Source organism: Centrocercus urophasianus, unplaced genomic scaffold (assembly GCF_019232065.1).
Source record: "Centrocercus urophasianus isolate 14NV4802_14NV808 unplaced genomic scaffold, USGS_Curo_1.0 seq_10, whole genome shotgun sequence".
Classification (NCBI taxonomy): domain Eukaryota; kingdom Metazoa; phylum Chordata; class Aves; order Galliformes; family Phasianidae; genus Centrocercus; species Centrocercus urophasianus.
This window is the reverse complement of record NW_024884142.1, coordinates 48,873,318-48,894,980: the sequence shown is the minus strand read 5'-3', so window position 1 is coordinate 48,894,980 and position 21,663 is coordinate 48,873,318. Positions and strand designations below refer to the sequence as shown.

The 21,663-nt window shown below is 34.9% G+C and overlaps 1 protein-coding gene across 7 annotated transcripts in view; it reads left to right on the top strand.

Annotated features, from left to right (window-relative positions):
* The window catches only part of AHI1 (Abelson helper integration site 1), a 102,499-nt gene that overhangs the window by 2,455 nt on the left and 78,381 nt on the right, over window positions 1–21,663 (top strand). For all 7 annotated transcript variants that reach the window (XM_042817299.1, XM_042817279.1, XM_042817270.1 and 4 more), the window contains exons 2-13: window positions 2,007–2,154; window positions 2,992–3,113; window positions 7,825–8,435; window positions 8,679–8,836; window positions 9,807–10,017; window positions 10,767–10,959; window positions 12,882–12,977; window positions 14,853–15,038; window positions 15,601–15,756; window positions 17,496–17,628; window positions 17,962–18,085; window positions 20,203–20,432. In XM_042817299.1, the coding sequence (XP_042673233.1) occupies window positions 2,145–2,154; window positions 2,992–3,113; window positions 7,825–8,435; window positions 8,679–8,836; window positions 9,807–10,017; window positions 10,767–10,959; window positions 12,882–12,977; window positions 14,853–15,038; window positions 15,601–15,756; window positions 17,496–17,628; window positions 17,962–18,085; window positions 20,203–20,432 (2,230 nt within the window). In that variant the 5' untranslated portion in view covers window positions 2,007–2,144. The remainder of the gene's footprint in view (window positions 1–2,006; window positions 2,155–2,991; window positions 3,114–7,824; window positions 8,436–8,678; window positions 8,837–9,806; window positions 10,018–10,766; window positions 10,960–12,881; window positions 12,978–14,852; window positions 15,039–15,600; window positions 15,757–17,495; window positions 17,629–17,961; window positions 18,086–20,202; window positions 20,433–21,663) is intronic.

Genomic DNA, 21,663 nt, shown 5'->3' with positions numbered 1-21,663 from the left:
TGATTTTATAATTATATTTTTGGAGAGGTGGGTGAAATCAATAAACGAATCATAAGAGAATATTACACATTCCTGCCACTCACAGTAAATGATTCCAGTGTTAGCATGCAAAGTTTTGTCACTGTATTATTTTCTACTCCTTCAAATTATGAGTATTTCCTAGTTTATGATGACCTATACTTTTAAAATGGCCATTTTGTATAACAGTACACATTTCAAAGGCAAACGTACTTTCAGTAGTGTTTTCTTCTTTCATTCCCTGAAAGAATAAGGCATTTGTGTTACTTCACAACAGTCACTGTTTAACTGTACTGATGAAGCTTTGCTCTACAAGTAGAAAGATTTTTAGTAAGGGAAAATATTTGTACCCTGGGTGAAAGGATGAAACATATTACAGAATGGATCATTTCCTGTGGAGTCATTTTGGTCATCCTTGGGCATTTCAGATGTTCTTATGTTGTTGGATGGTTAGTACACAAAACTAACAACATTTGCCAACTGACTAAGCAGCACTTATTTAACCTCAAACCAACCCATACACTTTGCCTTTTTTGTTTGTTTGTTTGTTTCTTTGCTCGTTTCTTAATTTGGCTTGGTTTTGTCAGTTAACAGACCAAGCTACTGTAAGTAACTGAAAGCTTGTACCAGAAGGGGCTAAGGAAGAAGCAAATAACACTGCAAGAGACAGGAAGAACCTGAGGCTACCGTAGTGCAGATGCTCAGACACATAATCTGCACCAACTCCTAATCTGTATACAAGTATTGTTCAAGAGAGTGCTAGATGGTTTGGATTGAAGCTGTTCCAGGGAGAATTAATCAGTATAGTAAAATTTACCAGTACATCTTAATTTACTAGGACTGTTGTATTCTGGGTCCTGTGAGTCCTACATAACATAGGCTTTGTTATGTAGGAAGAACTTGGAGTTCTTGCCTGACGTGCTATTGGAAAGGCAGGTAGGGATGATAGTGTATTGCATAGAAGGCCAAGGGAAGCACAGTGCATTCATAGGTCATAGGAAGGTAGGTTTCATTAGTTCTGCTGTTTACAAACTAGTTTTTTCTTTTCTTTTTTTTAATTATACAACTGTTATGATTACAAGGAAGCAAAATTGCTTCTGACACGTTCTTTGCAATACCAAGCAAAATATTCACAGGTAGACCAGTAATCTCAGGAGAGCTGAACTCACCTAACTACTGAAGGGGCTCTCTGGCTATGCAGCACTCCTCTTCAGGAAAAAGCCTAGGCCTAAGAGATATTCTCCCTACAGTGGCTGGCCTTTACATGAGTCCAGCCCAGCTCTACCCTGGGTCCAGCCATTCTGGTCAGGTGGGGAACACAGGTGCAAACAATGTAGTTGTGCCCACTGGGCCAGCCACCCCTTCATCAGGTGCTCTATCAACAATTCAAGCCCTGACCTAGCAGTTCCCCTACAACAACATTCTCATTTTTCTTGATGAGGTGATAAATGTGTAATATTTTTATTTGCCTTCCAGCTTTGTTTGTATTGCATTTTCAAGCTTTTCTCCACAGCCAGGAGGGTGTAACATTTTTTCTTTACAGAAAAGTTTCATGTAATTGCTTGTCTACTTGATACAAATACTTAAACAAAACATGTAAACGTAAATATTTATAGAACTGCACTAAAGTTAGATTTGCTAACAACTGTGAATCTTTTTCATTGTAGGCTATCGGTTGGCTAAAATGGGACTTCTTTAAGATGCTATCAGATAGGAATCTGATTAGGGAAGTTTCAGTATAAATGACTTCATATAAATGAATTGTACAGTAGGGGTACTTGTTCTTTGAGTGCAGCACTACTGAAATACTTGCCATCTATTATCTATTTAACTTGCTATAGCTTTTTATTTTTTGCTTTGAAATAACAAGTATTGGGTGCTGATATTTGACAGCAGAGAACTTGTAATTTAGAGAAATACTTATTTCTAGACTGTCTGAAAGACCTGTACTCATACTTGATGTTAATGAATGTGCATTCAATTTGTAGCTTCGAGTCCATGGACTAGTTGTGTTAATTAAAGTTGTTAATTACTTTGGAAAAAAAAAAAAAAAAAAAAAAAAAAAAAGATGACTCCTGAGGAAGAAGCAGCTGTTCTGTTGAGCCTCCTTTAACTGAGGACTGAAAATGCCAACAGGTAAGAATATTGGTGTTTAATTTCTGATGTGTATTTTAATAGATAGAACTATGCGATAGGAGCTTCTTCTGTTGATGAATTTTTAAGCTGCATTGCTTTCATTTTGTTTTGTTGGTTGTATCTGGTTTTTGAAGTACTGTTTTTTTTATTTTTTTAAAATTTGTCTGCTTTTTAAAATATTTTAATTACTGTGGTAAATATGCTTTAGCTGAGGACTCAATAACCTTTTCTGGTGGTGTGCTGGATTACATCTTTAAGTTAGCTATAAATTAAGCATTACCTGGGCATAGGGTGGCAGAGCTAGAACACCTGCTATTTCCAGGGTCAAAATGCTGGTGATAACAATATTGTGGTTCAGAGAAAGGCAGAGGCTCTCAACATTAGCTGGTTTCAGATCCATAGGTGCTTCTTCCTCTTGCAGATTTGTTTCAGGCTCAGTAAGAACCCAGAGCAGCTCCTTTTCCCGGAGACAGTATGTTAACCTCTTTTATCAGGGTACCTCTGCTCATAAACGATGAGGGCAGTCGCCTGTGCTCTGCTTTGGCTAGCCCAAGGTCTTTTGCTGATCCTGATGTGTGTGCGGTTCAAAAATCTGCTTTCTTCAGGAAACAGATTAAAAACTGTGCCAGTTTCATCAGTGAATAGCAGCCATGTTCGTACCATGTTGCCAAGTAATCCTCTTGCAGTTTACACTGTCAGTGGAAATTCTTAACTGAGTACTAAACGCATTTCTTGGTAACTTTTTTCCTGATAAAAATAATTACTGCCTCCTGTCATGTTAAAGCACTTTTGTAGGAGTAGCGGTTTTTGAATCATAGGCTCATTTACTTTTTTCAGTTGAAAGTGAGGCAAAAGCAAAAACCAAAGTTCGCTTTGAGGAAATCTTCAGACATCATGCTGACCTGGCGGACAAAAAGAATTCGAGGAAAAAGAAGTCCCACTCTCAGGAGAATATTGTGGTAAGTTTGAATGCATCCAGCTTTTGGTTAGCTGCCTTTCTCAATGGGAAAAGACCAGGAAAATGTACTTCAGAAGTGAAATGTGCTGAAGTACGGTTTATACTCTGAACAAAATGCTTACATGTCTTTTGGCTTAACGTGGGTTTTATTTGTTGTTTACATACTAGAAGTTTTACTTCAGCAGCATGTCAGAATTATTTGGTAAGTAATTTTGGAAAAGAATAAATGATATGTGCACTCATTTGAAGTCTGTCAGTAATTTTTCCCATTATGTTTTTTTAAAAATTTTTGCAGTTTTTAAATTCTCTCTTGACTTCAGTAGGACTCTGAATGATAGAATAATGTGGGATTGTAGCCATAACAGTATTTGGTTTTGAGAGTAATACAGACGTGTAATACATCTGTGAATTGAGAACTTATAAGAACTTAGATCATCATCAATTTCATTCCCTAAAGTTACTGATATAGGAATTTACAAACAACAGTAAATGGTACTTGAAATGTTTTTTCATTTTGATCTCCATAATAATGTATTTTTTGCATCTGCTGAACTATGCTGCTTTACCTGTGTCGCTGCATGTGTACTTATTCAGTATGCCCATTTTAAAGATCATGCCTTAGCTTATGACTTGCAGATTATGAATGCTTCTATCAAGATGACCGCATGGTTAGATGACTTCTTTGTTTGTGGCATGTCTCTAGTTAAAAGAACCCGAAAGATTCCTCTGAGTTTATATCATAACATTTTTCCTGAACAGAAACATAGTGTTTGAGTCCTATATAATCCCAGCTATTGACGATGATTGGAATTTCCAAGGAAAGGAATTTGCTTAAAAGACAAGTTTTTTGATTTTTTTTTTTTTCTTATTTTCTTCCTGTTAGGTTTCATGCTATCTTTTTTTCTAGCAGTTGCATCCATTCCACACGTTGGAAGTGAAAGTTCATTCTTGTGTAACTTGTTAAAGACAATGGAATGCTATTTTATATCATCTCAGATCTTTACATGTATTTGTTATTTATTATGTGACTACTAAATATACTTAGAGATAAAACTTAGAAGCCTAAGTTTGTTGTTGATCATCTGAAGCTAGTATTTATGGGTACGTATATATGTATTTACTTTGTGAGCCTTGGAGCATGTATTGGGTTGTCAATAGTATATACAGAGAATCAGTGTGATGTTTAAAATATAAAAAACCTTTTGCTTTGCTGGCAGGTGTAACTACAAGAGTACTCTGTTTTTAGGTTTACTTCAGCAGCAAAGAAGGAAAAAGCATCTGTGCTAAGTTGTTATGTATTACAGGTTTTTAAACATAGTATGCAAACATTGCCACAGTTAAATGCAACTAGTAACAGCTTAAGAAATTAAGTGTCAAAACATCCTTTTGAGTATCTCAACCATGCTTACATTTTGAACAATGCCTCTCCATTGCTTGAATAGTCCCTGATGCAATCAGAGACAATTGGAACTATGGCCCTGTTTTAGTTCTAAGGTAATCGAGAGAGGATCACCAAGCACTGTATTGCTGTTCTGAAGATCATTCGCTATGAAAAAGAAATACACACAGTGGAGGAAGGTTGTTCTACGTTGAAGCTCAGTGCATTACTGGCTATTAAATTACTTAAGCCAGCAGTCACAGCTAACAACTCCTTGCAAGGTTACCATCATTTTCTGATGTAAGACTTCTGCAAAAGTGATACTAAAAGCCCTGCTAACACAATAATACAGAAATCTTTTGCAGCACAAATGTAACTATATGGGTATTCTGATGCTGGTGGGAGTAGATGACCTTTAAAGCCACTTCCAACCCAAGCCGTTCTGTGCTTCTATGAAACATGATTATTTTTTTTAATTTGTAAATTTTAAGGATGATGTGTTTTTGAGCACATAATTGCATGTTCACATGCAACTATATACTACTCACATAAGAATCTAATGCTTACTTTGATTTTTAAGTTGGTTTTCAATTGAAATGTTTCTGATGTGAAAACACTACTGTTTTGGAGTCGGCTAGAAATGCTTGAAGTACAATCATGGTGAACAGAAGCAAAAGCTGATACACACCAAAAAAGGAGCACTTTTAGTATTAGTGTGGGCGGAGCTGTGAATTTAAACCAATCAAAAAACTAAACAAAAAAGAAAAATTGAGAACAATATGTATTGAAACCTTGCACTGACAGTTTTGAATATTTCCTTAAAGCCTGTCAAAGATTTAAGAGCTCACGTTGATATTTTCCATGCTGCATTTAGGTAGGAATTTCTATGAGTGATTCAGCAAATGCCTTTCATTTCTTTGTGAGAAATAAGTGTTTGTGAGAAAGCAAGAGAAAGAGATGGTGAGATTTGTCTGGTTCTCTGCCAGTTTTGCTCACTTCATATAACAACTGTATGGAGTATCGGATATCTTTAAGTAATGTGAAATTCATCAGTGATGTTTGTCTTTGTGCCACATACTTGCCATAAATGGTTTCCCAGGTTTGATAAGAAACAGGTCATAGCTGAGAGCATGTTTCCACTGGAAATGTCCCAGGCTGCTGCTTTTGTTCTTACCGAACCTAGTCTTTCTTAAAGTAATAAAACCTTTTCTTCATAGTCCAATGTTTCCTTGAGATCTGAGTTTGGAACAGCAGGAGGTTGCTGTGATTTTTAATTGTCAGATGTGATAAAGAGACTACTCACCTGCTGCATTCTATGTTGCCTATTAGCAGGAGAGAAAGGAAGCAGTCTGACTGGAAGGGGAGAAGCCATGGCAGTAGGGCAGGATGAGTTTCAAGACACAACTGATAGGAATGAAGGGATTGTAATGCAAATGGATATAGATGTCAGCTGTGGCTGATGAAGATCTACTTTGCTGCTTAGTAGCCAGAGGTGCAGTGGCTCTGACACCTCCAGGCAGGGCTGAAAAAGCAAGGCATCAAGACACAGTCAGGAAAGGAATTTGCTATTAACCCTTCCAAGGCTAACAGTCTCTATACTTATTTTTTCCCCTGTTGTACCTCTTATTACAAGTTATTAGAATGAGCTAAATGTCAGATCAAGCAAGGATTTAATACATTTATGTCAGTATAGATTTTCTGGTAGAAAAGAAGATATAAAACTAACAAAAAAAAAAAAGTCTATGAAGTTTTCTACCAGGTGACAAACAAGACTGTGAGTCAAGAAATTCTTTCCTAGTCTACAGCCTAACCAGATGATAATACTGAGATGAGCATACATTGAAAACTAAGATGTTATATTCAAGGCAGGACTGCATTATGTGTGTCCATTTCAGGCTTTCTTTTTACTATCTCACTGCAAGCAGAATCAGTGGCCAGCTCAGCCCTTCAGTGAGTTGGCAAGTGCTGGTTCTTATTCTTCAGAGGTGTATCTGTGTTGTGGGAAGACATACAGTTGCCCATGTAATGCTTGATACCATGAGCAAAACCAGTTTGTGTTTCCAGGTTTCCACACACGCACTTGAGAAGTTTATAAAATAAATAATAATGAAAATAATAAAAATAATATATAAATATAAATAAATATTTATATATATATAATAATATAAATAATATATAATATATAAATATAATAAAAATAAATATATAAAAGTTTCTTTTTATAAAAGAAACTGCTGTCAGCTCTGGAGTACAGGTGGCAAATGAAAAGTACCTGAGTTTAGCTTGTGTGTTAGCCAGCCTGTGTGCATTTGCCTGTGCCCGACCCTCTCCTGTCAAATCAGCTGCACAAGCAAACCTGTTCTTGGGCAGGTAGCTTCCTCTGCCCAGTTATCCTAATGTGACAGTCCTGAAAAAAGCCACCTTGTTTGTTCTATGCTTTAAGCTGATGAGGTCGGGACTGGATGTGCTGGAGTTATTCCAAAGGTATCACTGTCCTCTGAGCTGCTTTTCCAGATGGGGTGCTTTTTCTAACTTGGATCAAGTGTGTTATACATAGACAGTTGCTCTTAGCTGATCTCCCGTGGTTCTGCTTTTCAGATAGATGATGTTTCTAGCAGTGTCCTCTTGTCTGTCCAGCACCCAGTCTGATGCAAGTGATGTTTTAATTACTTTTTGTGATTAAATTGTATGTGTAGAAAACATGGCCCAAGTTAAGATCACACAGGCTATGTGTCTGAGGAACTGCTTTTTTTATTTTTTAAATTTGCTTTCACAGTGACAAATATGTGTTGGAGCAGCTGAATCTGACACGAGGTGGTGCTGGTCTCTGCTCAGAGAGGCTATCCCTGCAGCTCTCTTGCTACTAACATTTTACCTTGTAAGTTTAGTACAAGGCTTGATGGAGTAATGATTTATCAAAGGCTAGCAGTCAACATGAGCTTCTTTATGGTCCCTGAAGCTTGTCTCTAACTTGCATTTTAAAAGGGTGAAAATATTTGTTTTCGTGTTGCATGTTGTTTTCCAGTCTGTCATAGTGTAAAGCAGACTTATGCAGTATACTTACTGGAGTGGACTTACTGGTTTCTTTTTGCTAGATATGCATGAGTCATATGAAAACATATGAAACTGTACTGAAGGTGAAGTGTCCAAATACATTTTTTTTTTTTCCAGTGTGAATTATCTGTTGTCTTTCAGTCTGTCACTTGTTAATTTTAAACATGAAAGCTATTAGATCCTTGATTTTACTTTGTGTAATATTGCTGAAGAGATAACATATAGTATGTTCATCCTTAGAACGTAATTTTATTACATTTCATATTCTTTTCATTTATAGCTTGACACTTTTAGAAGTAACATCGATCTAACAAAGGAAAGTGGGCATGATGAAGCAATTATAAACAACACGTACAATCCTGAAGAAGAGAGTCCCCGATTTACAAAAAATAAACTCAGAGAGAAAGCATCAATTGCAGAGAAAATAAATAACGATGTTGTTAGTGGAGAGGCGAGCCAGCAAACAAAGTCTAACAAGAAGAAAAAGAAATCATTGTTACAAGAACAATTTAATGAGGAGGAAAATTTATGTGAGGCTGAATTGGAGAGTTTTGGAAAAAAGCTTAATGATTTTCCAAAGAAAAAGACAAAAAGTAAATCACAAACAGACATACCTCATCAAGGAGGTGATGGAAAGGCAAAAAATTCCTTCACTGAAGTGAGAAATGCAATTGAATTAGAAGAGGAAGAAGAGCTAATTCAAGCCTATCAGTTGCATGTGGCTGAGAATGAGATAAATGCAATTAAAAAGAAAATAAGGATGAAACTTAAAGAACAGATGTCTGAATTTACCTCTGCTGTTCAAAGCAGTGAAGTTGCATTGAGTGATGAAGTGGGCAAAAAGAAGAAAAAGAAGAAAGAAGTAGCAGTTGTATGCAAAGCTGAAACAAGGTATTGTGATAAGTATACCACTTGTGTATGAATCTTAAGCAACGTTTATCATACTAAGATAGTCAATCAGGGAGCTTTTGTGTTTATGCATTAAGTGGTGAGATAACTGGATAATTCTGTTATGAAATAGATGTTACAGAACACTTTTGACATTAATATTAAACTTATGGATTCTGAATCTTCCATACAGTTTTTCCATATGTCACAGAATGCAATTGTTGACAGTAATCCATTACATTGCAGTGCAATGTCCCTTTCTGAGCTGCAGCATCATCCAGCAGAAGGTAATAATGAAAATCATTTATTGGAAAGAGAATTTGCATCAGAAGAACAGAACCTGGAGGAAAGCATGGAAAAACAGAAACCTAAAGCAAAGAAGGTTAAAAAGAAAACCAAAAAAGGTCTGCTAGCAAAATGAATGGTGTGCTGCTATATCCAAATCACTTTGTTGTTTTTCTCCTTTTGTTCCTCATGTAAATATTTTGCCACTAGTACTCCCTCAATAGTGGTTGAGACTGGAATTGGAGTTGCATCTCTTTCTTTAAGTAGTTGTACTTTTTTGCTTCCAATTCTAATAATCAATTGTAAGGAAGTTAATTTTGTGTATCTGTATATAATCTTGAGAATTCATTTACTTGAGTTAGTTTTAAAATTGTGAAGATGTTAAGTGTGTTTTAGGAATAATATAGAATTTTATATATATACCCTAGCTTTATATATTACGATTTAGTTTCATATTCTGATTACCCTTTGATTATTTAATCACATCTTACTTTATAAATGACGTATTGTCGCTGTTTTAACCTGCTGCTCAGTTCAAATGTAAGAAATACTTTTTCAGGTAGCACGTAGTCATACTGGAGAATTAATTTCTTCAAATATTGCAGAGTCCAAAATAGGAAGCAATTTTTTTAAAAAGGGGTATTACACAAATTCATGTTTTGCTAACTATTAAGGATGGCAGTCTCTCTGTAACTTGTAAATTGGAATGTTCCTCAGCAGGTGTTTGGTAGATTCAGGGAGAATGCACTAGAGAAAGCATCAGTTGTTGCTTATATAGTTTTTTAAAAATAAAATAAAATTATAGGCCATAGCCCAGGACAGGTTAGTGAACTATATCAATTTTAAGTAATTCTGGCAGAGAAGAGCTTATGTCAATCAAGAGGAAGACCTCTGGTTTTAAATATTTTAAATAGAAATAGTTTACATGCATTTATATATATTCTTTCAATCGTGTTTTCAATTGTGTTTAAACTGTAACCGTGTTGCAAATTTTATGGTGAACATGAAATATTTTTACTCATTAAGCTGCTACATTAATCTCTGGGTTTTGTTGTTGTTTTTTGTTTGTTTGTTTCTTACTGTTTATAGAAGATAACACAGGAGTTTCTGCAGAAAATGATGAAGAAATGAGGACTTCAGAAATTTCAACTCAGTCTAAATTTGGTTCTGATGATGATCTTGTGTTGGGAGTTTATATCCATCGATCTGATCGACTTAAGACTGATCTTGTATCTCATCCTGTAGTTAAAATCCATATCGTTGATCAGAAAAGTGGCTTATATGTCAAAAAGGAACATAGGTGACTTTTGCTTAGTAAACTGTTTCTGTTGTCTGTGATTGTTATAAATACATATGTTTTTTTTCTCCTTTTAAAATGGATCATGAAAATAACTCCAAAGCTTACGAGGTCTCTTGACAGCTTCTAAATCTCTGATAATGCATAATAATGCTTACAGTAAATTAGGATGATGTTCATTCTTTTTTGACTCTTTAAAATTATGTGCTATTTTTTTAATTGCTTTTAAGGTCTGCATGTTTACCACACTGTTTATTCTGTATTCTTTCCTGAGAAACAGTGTCTCAAATTTTTTTGGCTCAGATGCCAAATTAGAATAAACAAGCAAAACTCTTGTGGTATAAGCAGCATTTGCCTTTTCATTTCCATAAAATAATTTCTAAAATCTTTAAGTGAAGTTCAGTCCTTTACATTTTTCTAATCACTTCTGTTACTTCATTTCACTGTTATTATCCATAATTATCCTGAAAAGCAAATTCTAACACTTTTTACGCCATAGACTCTATCAGAATCATTATGCATAAATGTGGTCACAGTGGCATGATTGTTAGAATTTTTGAATTTACTGTGCCACTTTCTGTGTACTTCACCAATTGTTTCAATCTTTGTGTTTTTTGATTATTTTTTTTCCCTAAAATCAAATGTTATCTTATATTTTTCTTTGCTTTCATTAATCAAAGTTACTGTTTTGTTTGAGTTTTGTGGTTTTAAGACATTAAAACTATTATAACTTTCTGGAAATTTTTATACAGGGAGAGGAAAGTTGTGTCTTCCAACGAGGAAGAGCAAATCGACCACATTCTTCCTATTATGACACAGCCATATGACTTGAGACAGTTTAGGTCAACAGTCCCAGATTGGGAGGAACAAATCATATTTAATGAGCGCTTTAATTATTTTATTCAAAACACTGAGGAAAGCCCTCAAGTAATTCTGTTTTTTGAGGTAAGATGAAATATTTCAATGTTTTGATTGTTTTGATTTTGTAAAGTTTGTGTGTAATTCAAGAGTGTATATATGGCTTATTCAAGTGTTTTATTTCATTTTACATACAGCATTAAGTGGACGTTTCAAAAAGTAACATTGGTGTTTTTAACACCACTTATAAATAAGTCAAAAAAACCCCTGGTCTGTAAGAATCAAGTTTTCTTATGAACTCAGCTAAGAAACTCAATGTAAAGGCTCATTAAGATCACTTCAAATCATGAGGGATGATACCATGTAAAAAAAATAACACTTTCTTTTCTACATTCATATTTGAAACATTGAATGACTTGAGTTGGAAGGAATGTTAGGTTTTCAACCCCCTTGCTGTGGGCAGGGTTGTCACCCACCAGATCAGGTTACCTAGAGCCCCATCCAACCTGGCCTTGAATGCCTTCAGGGATGGGGCACCCACAGCTTCTCTGGGCAGCCTGTGCCACTACTTCACCATCCTCAGTAAAGAATTCCTGTCTAACATCTGATCTGACTCTCCTTTTTCGTTTAAAAGTGTTCTCCCTTGTCCTGTCACTATGAGACTAAATAATATATATCTTTTTATAAGCTCCTTTTGAGTACAAGAAGAGCACAGTAAGCTCTTCTTAGAGTACTTCTCCTGAACAAGCCCAGGTCCCTCAGCCTTTCTGCATAGGAGAGGTTCTTCAGTGCTCTGATCATCTTCATGGCCCCCTGGGCTGCAAGAGCACACTGCTGGCTCATGTCCAGCTTTTCATATGAGAGCCCTCAAGTCTTTCTCTGCAGGGCTGCTCTCAATGAATTCTCCCAGTCTGTACACATATCTGGGGTGGTAATTCTTGAAATATGAAAAGAAGCTTAAGTTCTTGAGGGGGGAAGGATGGGGGGAACTCAAAGACAGAGTCAGTGTGCTTGCAGCAGTGTGTCTTTTCCATTGTACCAATGAACAAGCCATTGCCCTGTTTTCTATTAACATTTTAGAAATTGTAGAGTAGGTTTTTAACAATTTTCTGATTAAGTATTTCAATTATTGTAAAAAGTGTATACAAAGAGAGATTCTTCAGTATTTAACTGAAATTGCAAAGCTAATATATTATTTCTCTATTCCTTGTTTTTCTAATTCAAATACCTTATATATACAATCTCACTGTATGTTGCTTTTTTTTTTTTAATTTTCTGTGACACTCGTAAATGAACATGTCTAGAATTAAGAGTCTCCAGTTACTTAGCACAGATCTAACTACAGTTGTGTTTAAAATTCTTTGTGGGAATTATGATGGTGGAGCCAAAAGTATGACTACACCAAAAACCTGCTGTTTGAACACCATAGTTTTTGAAGTATAACTTAGAAAATGAAATGATTGTTTTTTATATGCTTCATAAATTTTAAGGAGTTGCTATATATGAGAAGATTCTGATCTGATGAGAAAAATGAAGGCTCTTATAGGCTAACTGATGAAGTTAAGAAGGAAAATTAACTTTTTGACTGATCTTTTTCCAGTTAGATTATTTTACAGCTTGTTTTGCCTGTTAGGAATGTTATCTGTACGTATCGTATATGAACTGTAGGATTTATGAAAATTATTCATGATCTTTTTCCTGTTTTTTTTTTTTTGGAAAAAAGGGAAAAAAAAAAAAAAAACTTAACTTAAAAAAAAAAAAAAAAAAAGCCACTTCGTTTTTGAAACAGATCATAAATAGTCATTAGGTAAATGCAAAAGGTCCTTTTGCTTCTAATTGTGTCATTGTGTGGAAGAAGTACTTTTTTTTTTTTTTTTTTTTTTTTTAATTTATAAAAATGAAATCTGTGATAAATCACATCTAGTGCGTTTTTAGTGGTATTTTTTTTTTTATTGCTGTAAAGTATATATTCACTAAAAGTACAGTTATATTCCTACTAATGCTTGCAGATCCTTGATTTTCTAAGTATGGATGAAGCGAGAGTCAACTCTGATGCACAAATTCAGGACTGTGGTTTCCGAAAAATCTGCTGGGCATTTCTAAAGGTATTGTGAATTTTTAAAAGAAGAAAATATTAGAAACCTTTTTAATTATATAAAATAACTACTAGTAAGTGGTAAAATACTTTTGAATATTTCCGGGCAGCGGTGATGAAAAACAAATCCTTTCCTGCCTGTTCACATCCTTCCTTCTCTCTTCTCTAGATCAAGTCCAGAGGAAATTCAGTAAAGAATAACTATTTTTTCAAGAGGATATAGAATGTCGAATAATTTCCACATTTTATTTGCTCATCAAGAGTAAGAGACTATCTTGGACAGGGAAAGTAGGAACTTGCTATTTTCAGTTGACCAGTTTTCAGAAAGACTCCCTAGCCTGATAATAAAATGACTGCCATTTTTAATTGCGGAGCTTGAGATGCTGCAGCAGTGAGATAGAGCCTGCATGTCGTGCTTTTTTAACTCTATTTAGGGGAAACTCAAGTGTCTTCATTTGGGCTTTTAAGATCTAACAAGATTATTATATGTTTTAACCTGCTTCAGGGTTGTTCATTTTTAACTACCTCTGTGGATGATAAATTTTGACAGCCGTGAAGCAGTCCATAACATGAGACATACAGGAGAAGATAAATGGACTGCAAGCTTATGGGAAAGCACAGGGACCTCCTGATCATTCTGTAATGATTCTTATCTCATCCCAAGATGATTCTACAGGAATCAGAATCCCCTATCTGGGTGTGCATACAGCTAGAGCTGTGCTCCTGAATGAAAGGAAGGATGGACTTCAAGCTCATAAATATAAATAAAACTGACCTGTTCTTCATTACTGTTGCATCTGTCTGCATTATCTTTTCATCTGTCTACGAGTGTAGAAGTGTCTAGATAAATGTTAATGGCAGTAGGTACACAGAATGAAAAGCATAAGTGTTAACTTCTGACTTGTTCTGACAGTATGACTTAATGTTCAGAGAGGAATAGCAATTTACTTTTCTAACTCTATTTACATCAATTTCCTCTGAAGTGTGAAAATTTTTATTATATCTTCTGCTCTGAGTCAGTCTTAGTAATGCCCTGAGCTCTAGAAATCAAAGTTATCATAGAATCACAGAATTGCCCTGGTTGGAAAAGACTTTTAAGATTATCAAGTCCAACTGTAACTTAACCATTCTACCCTAAATCTAACAACCCAAGTGTGGATGAGGAGGCAGATTTGGAAGAGATTTTTTATGGATTCACAGTCATTAAGGATTTCGGTGATTCCAGCAAATGGTTATTTAAAAAAAAATAAATACATGAGACTGCAGAGGTCTTCCCATCTGCAGGATATCATTGCTGTGCATGTGAAATATACTGTAAGAACTAGACCACTGTCTAAGTGTTAGTCTTTCTGATTTCATGATTAAGGTATTTAATTATTTCATTACCACTTTTAGGAATAATAATCTTCCCCAGAGGAAAGTGGATTTCAGAATTTATGCTGTGTTTATTTGTAATATTAGAAATAATGAAAGATTTTTATTAGTTTTGTTTAAACATTTGTAGTGGAAATGTTAAGTCATTAACCAGTGATTGAGCACCTGGTGGGAAGGTAGTGCCAACCTAGGGGAGCTCAGGTGTATGCAATGCACCTGAGTGACTGGAAGGGGTAGAGTCAAGATTCACTCCCTCCCAGGTGTCTTTTAAGGGTTGGCAGTGGAGGCTGGGGTATCTTGCTGGAATTCCTGGTTGTCTAAGGCTTTCTAAAGGTGAACAGCATTTTTACTTTTATTTTTTTGCCATTGTTTCTGCATCTATGCCTACTGTGCTTGGGCTTATCCTCGCTTGCTGCAGCGTAGACCCTTCTACCCCACTGTCAGTGCTGTGTTTTCAATCATGTTATAGCATTACAGCATTACACACTTCTCTTTTTAATCGCATTTACAGCTTGTTGGTGCAAATGGAGTTCTAAACGTTGATGGAAGACTCCGTCTGCAATTGTATTACCCACCTTCAAAGACCAGGTCACATTCAGATATTGTTGAAGTTTATGACTGGTGGGCAAAATGTCCTAGAAGTCGTTACCCATCAACTTTATATGTTACTGTAAGAGGCATAAAACTGCCAGATCATGTAAGTTAGATTTTATATATTTACTGGTACTAGGCTGCTACAGAAAAATCTGTGTAAATAGCTTCAGTGTGTGTCTCATATGTGTGCATGTATATAAATGCTAGCCTTGTGTGTAGAATGTAAAATAGTGCATAACTAGCTATAATACAACTTTGCATCTTAAGATATTTGTTCCAAACTCAGTGCTTTGTGGCTATCTTTGGAAAAATAGATGCTTTCTCCCACTTGTAGCGTTGCATATTCTGCCATTGACAGAAAATTCAGGGTATTTTCTGGAAAACAGATATTCCTTCTCATTAGGAGAAATGCTTTTTTTAGTCACTGGACTCATGCAAATGTGTAAATTCTGTGAGAGGAACAGTAAGTCACTTACTTATGAATTGCTTTAAATAAATTTCCTAATATTTGAGTCTCATGTATGAGATTCTTTCCAGTCTCTTCGTTTTTTCATCTGTAAAAAAAACAACCCACTTGAAGTTAAAAGTACTTCCGAATCTTGTCAGATAAGACACTGTTTATTTTATGAACTTTTTCCCTAATAATTTTTTTTTTTTGCCTTAAGGTTGCCCCTTCTTTCCATTCTATGGTGGCTGTTAAACAGGAACAAAGTAGTGCAACACTGTGTGAGCTCCGTGGGGAGGGATCTAAAAGATCATGTGAAGTCAGTTCTCTAGAGGAGAAAAAAGAGCAGCTGAAGTGGTCAAGGCTTCCTGGACAGGTGAGGTGTTTTATTTTCCTTTTGAAGTAAAACATAATTTAAAGTTTTATTACCTCTTAATAGCTTTATCTGTATGATGTGTTATGAGGCATTAAAACATGAGAAAGAACAAAACAACACTACTAAAAGCACAAAACGCAAAGATCTCTCTGAGGTAGCAGGGAAGGCACAGCTTCCAACCAATGTAGTTCATCCAACTGTTTTTCCCAAAAGAGTCAAGTGTTTTCATCTTCAGAATTCTCTTGGCATCTGAAAGGCTATTCAAGTACGTAAGTTAGGAAGACAGTTCTCAAGCTTAAGCTAAATCGTACACCTACTTTCAAGGAGAACACTTCAACATATCTAAACCTTTATTTCCTAGTAATGTTTGCTAATTATAATCCTAAAGAATAGGTAAGACTGTTTCACAGTGCGGATTTTCTTGCTACAAATGGCAGGTTCCCTGAAATGTTCATTCATGTTAATGTTAATTTTCCAAGAATTGCCATTCTGCAAGTAAGTGTTTATTTAAAGAGAAGTGAAAGAAAAATCCTAAGAATATTAGTTTGCAATAAAAATAAAATTGACAGCTCCTTTATTCTTAACTAAACCTTTGTTACCAACAGTGATCTGTTTTGTGGTATGATGTCCACTGAAAACATTTTTGTAATGTTAGGAGGATGTTGCTCTGAAGAATACTAAAGCCAATGTTTTTCTAAAAAAAAAAAAAAAAATCATTCAAGGTTGTTATTTTCTTTGTATACAGAAAAATTATTTTAAAAATATATTTTAAAGATAATTTATTCTTATGTCTCCATAAATATAGATGATATTTTTCCAAAATGCTCTATTGTGAACTGAGTTTCCTATGAAATATTTTTATATGAACTCAAGCTATATGAAGTATAAGTAAAATGTGTGGTTTTTTTTGAAGCTGAAATTGATTCAACGTTGTAATCTTCTAATTTAAAGAGTGGTTAAAAAGAAAAAATACACCACCTCACATATATAGTTTTTACCAAGATGCATTTACTTGTATTCTTAAGTGAAGAACATATACTAAATTATTTCATAAACAGATCATAAGAATATTTGTATATTTTAAGTGCATAGAAATCTGTTCATTTGTCATTCTGAAAAATAAATCAAATTTAGGTTAAATAGTCAAATGACTATTCTGGTTTGTTTAGTTTCTCTTAAGTTTTGAATTTAGTTTTGAGGAAAAAGCCCATGGATAAAAGAGGAGGTGTTTTAAGAGATGATAAAACACTAATACCTATATAACTTTTTGACAGTTAAACATTGGAAAAATATTAATAATAGGGAATTACAATACCGATGAGGAATGCTGAAGGTGATTTGGCAGACCAAACTTTTGTGTGCCTGTAGTTAGTTTTCTGAGTTCACACTGCAGCTATTAAATTACTGAAAGTTTTACTTAGACTACTTAATGAAACTTGAGTTGCTAACTCCATAGCATATAATATGAAGGATAGTCATAGCTAAGTGTATCTTAAAATGAAGGGCTTTTTCTTTTTAGTTTTCCTTGAGTTTTAAAGACTTGTCAGTTGTATATTCATTTCTGTTAGACAAGCTAAATGTGGTGGAAGTTACACTCTCTCTGTTTATGAGGTTTGTTTGTTTTTTTTTTGTTTTTTTTTTTTGAAAACTTATGCAAGACAAGAGCTGAGAAAGTGTTTTGAGTGTTGTTCAGTCAATATTTATAACTCTGTAATCCCAATTCTTGTCTGAAAAGCTAGGCTTGTCGCATTCCAAACAAACATCTGTTTTCACTGCGAGGTGGAGATATGGGGTGTTTCTGTATTCGTTTCTCTCACGATGGAAGAACCCTGGCAGCAGCATGTGCAGGAAAGAATGGCTATCCCATTGCTTGTAAGTTAAAACTGTGGAGTACTTTTCTGTAACTAATGTACTTTATCTTAATTGTGGTTTTAATAATTTAAACCTGTTGGGCCCAGTATCTGAAGAGTTAGGAAGAGTTAAGACATCCGTGACATCTGTGAACCACTAGATGGAAGTGTATGCTTGCTGTCCATGCACATCTAGCAACTGTTTGTTACTGTTTTCTGAAAATGAGAATGTAAAGAAAATAAACTAGTACTAGCAAAAACTCAGCCTCAGGTTAGACTAATCTTTGCTTTATTTGTGTACAATTGATTGTTAATGCTTTCAAAATGTTTATTGTTCTATTTAAACTTTCATTAGTGTATGAAATTCCTTCTGGACAGTTCCTGAGAGAATTCTATGGTCACCTTAACATAGTGTATGATCTTTGTTGGTCAAAGGACAGTCAACACCTTCTTACTGCATCCTCTGATGGTACTGTCAGGTACGTATGATAGAAATCTTCTGGTAAATAGCTTCAGCAGCATGAAAGAAAATGACACAATTTTGTGTGTGTATATTTGAGAGTAAAACTTTCACAAAAAATAGTAGTATCTGAATGTAAAGCCCAGCAAACCAATGAATAAAAAAGGCTCTATGTTTCAAGAAATCATTGATGCAGTTGGAATATTCTGTCCTTGCAGAAACTGACATTGTGTACTCTACATTAGACTTGCAAATTTGTACCTGAGGCAGGAAATAGAAAATCTAAAATTTGTGAAATGTGTTTAAATCTGCCATTTTGCACGTATGTAAATTTTGATTTTTCTGGACATATAGCTAAATATTGCAACTTAAATTACCGTAATTAGAATTGCACTGTCTTATTTCAATGTCTGAATGTGTAACAATTAAAAAGTGTACTACCATGCGGTGTTAACGCTAAAATCCTGGTCTGTTTGAGGTTTAGAAGCAAAACTCTCAAACTGTAGAAAACAGGAAAATATGCCCATGACACTGCAGAATTTTGTTATGAGCAACTTCATAGGTTTTCATAGGCTTTTTTTTTTTTTTTAAGTTCTTCAGATCCCTATCTGTTGCTTCTGTTACGCAATTCAGTAATGCTACAGGGAGTTGCATAATTAAAATACCAGAAGAATTGTTAAATGATATATGTGTGGAGCTTTTTTGCTATCCCCCTATCTTTTTCTGTGTATGAATAAAGAGAATATTTTGTTTATTTTATTTGGACTGGGGTAAAATAAGGTGGTTTTTTTATATTACAGGAGGTGTCAGTTTCAGTTGTTTTTATTTATTTGTATGAATGCCATGAATATTCCTAAATTCTTGAATTTGTGGCAGCAAGATGAAACTGCAGCCATCTACCTCCTTTTCTGTGTGCTATGCGTAATCATAGTATGAGTTATTTCCTGTGTTTATTGTCCAGTGCCTTCAAAGTGACTCAGTTCAGGGAAGAATTTCCTTCTTTTTCCCTTAATGTTGGAATTACTTGACTTTTGAAACATATTAGAATTAAAGGATAAGCAGGGAAAGAACCTTTGTTATTTTAAAGTCATATTAGTTTATTACCTGGATCATCACTCAGAGAGTTGTACGAAAGGCTGAAGGGAAAACTCAGAAGTTAATCCTTCTTTATACAATGTCTTCTACTGGCAATGCTGCCTTTGAGCCTACCTAAGATTTAATATCTCATTATTTCCGAGCAATAAATAAGCTTTTCTGCTGTTAGAGCAAAACCATTCTAAGATAGGTTTGTGACTTTGTACATTAAGTTGCAAGTTAATAGATGTACTCTTAGGGACTGTAACTTTGTAATGAGCTCACCTCAGAGTGATATTAGAATTCTTCAGCATTCGCTGGAAACAAAACCTCAAACTAAGCACTCAAACAATTAGATTCCACCTTGTGACTGTGTGCTCTCTGCAGGGTGCTATCTGCCTCTATTTCATAGTCCGTGTACCATTGCATTTATGGGTTCATCTTAGGAAAAGGCTCAACAGATGAGCATGAAACAACATTTCTTAAGAAAAACTTGATATTACAGCTGTGGATAGTGAAGGACAGGAAATAAACTCGGTTCTTACTATGCACTTATCTGAAGAAAATGTCTTTGAGATCATGATCGCCACTGTATGGTAGATAATTGCTTTTAAAATTTTCTGGGTTTTTAATTTTTTTTATTGGTTCTGAATGCGCATTTGTGAGTTGTGCTTTTATTCTTTTTTTACTTCTATTTTGTTTTTCTTGTAATGATACCTAACTTTTAATAATGTGTTTATAACTGAAGAAAGGAAAAAAAAACCCAAGCCATTCCATGAAATACCTAGTGTATTTTAAAATGTGCAAAATATCCATTAAATAAGTACTCCTGAATTTACCTAGAAGACAGAGTATTATGTGAGGTATTAGATGTACCTTAATTCTTGTTTGAAAATAGCCTATTAAAGGATTATATGTGGAACAAATTGGGATGATTAAAAATGGCTGTTAAGTGTTTGCAAGCATTTGACTTTAGAACCACTAGCATAAAGTAAGGCATCAGTTTTACCCATGTATATGATTGCTTTATTCAGTAGATATCCTAACGTTTTTTCCTTTTAGAATGTGGAAGATTGAAACACAAGTTGCATCTGCAGTGAAGGTTTTCCCTCATCCTTCATTTGTTTACACTGCTAAGTACCACCCAGTTTCTGACTCTTTGGTGGTGACAGGATGTTATGATGCTGTAATTAGAATATGGAATGCCAGTGTGAAAGAAATCCATGGGCAACTGCTACAAGAGCTTGATGGTCACAAAAGTTTCATCAACACGCTTTGTTTTGATACTGAAGGTATATACCTGGTATTACTTCTTCAAATATTACTTACTTCAACTGAAGACCAGTTTCGTGCAACTTGATTTATTTCCTAGAAGCAATGTGAAATGCTATGATAAAATCATTTTAGTTCTGTTTGTAATTAATATATTAGTATTGTGTGTTATTTGGAACTACTTTGGATAAGCACAAAGGGACATGTAGTTCCTGATGTAATTGAAGGGTAATCAGGAATGGTAAGCATAGAAAAGATGTAGTCACTCAGCAGTGATGAGTGGACAAATTTTGATAGCAATTTAAGTTTGTATTGTCCCTGTAACTATCTAATATTTGCTGGTTAATATTTTGTGTATATTGCGGCAAAAAAATAGCAGAAGATAAAGTACAGATACTGCTATTCAGAGGATGCAAATGCAAAAGTATGCAGGTGGAAAGCCTGGTAGCTAGTGTAAAGAGTTAAATAGGGGGAAAAAAGCATGTTTGGATAAGGAATTGAAGAATTACGTAATCATTTAAGAGCAGAAGCAGGAAGTTTGAAACCAGATTGAAAGAACTCTCAGCACTTGAAAAGATTACGTGATCAGAACAGTAACAAAGACAGATGCTCCGTGTTGTTTGAAGTTGCCGACTAGAAACAAATAAAAAATAGAATAACAGAAATAAGACTGAGAATTTTAATGCTTGGCTGAAGTGGAAAGGTGGTGAGATAAGAGGGCAGAGATTAGTTCAAATGTTGTGAAGAATGTTAACTGGTAGATTAACAGCTGAAAGTGGGTAGTGTCACAGGTGCACTGACATAATTCTCTGGTTGGTGGGGAGAGTTGAAAATAGGTGAATGAATAATGTACTTGAAAGTATTTGACTTTGGGTATTAGTGACTTCCTTAGTAGTTGTGTGATTCGTTTTTGGAAATATTGTTGGTTATAGTTTCTAAGTAGAGGAAAATGTCGCGTTTTTCCTAAGCAGAATTTGTGCCTAAGTTAAGATCAACTATTGGAACGTGTTCAAGTTGCTCTTGGGGAATATGTAGATAAGCATGAGATGGTCATCACTATCATTCACTATCAATAAAAGCTGGGGAATTAAGGGATTGAGCAAAGCCCTGTGGAAAAAGACTTAGGACAACTGGTGGCTGGCAGGTGGTCAGACTGAATAGCTATGTACCTTCTCAGCCCAGAAACCAACTATATCCTGGGCTGCATTTAAAAAAAAAAAAAAAAAAAAAAAAAAAAAAAAAAAAAAAAAA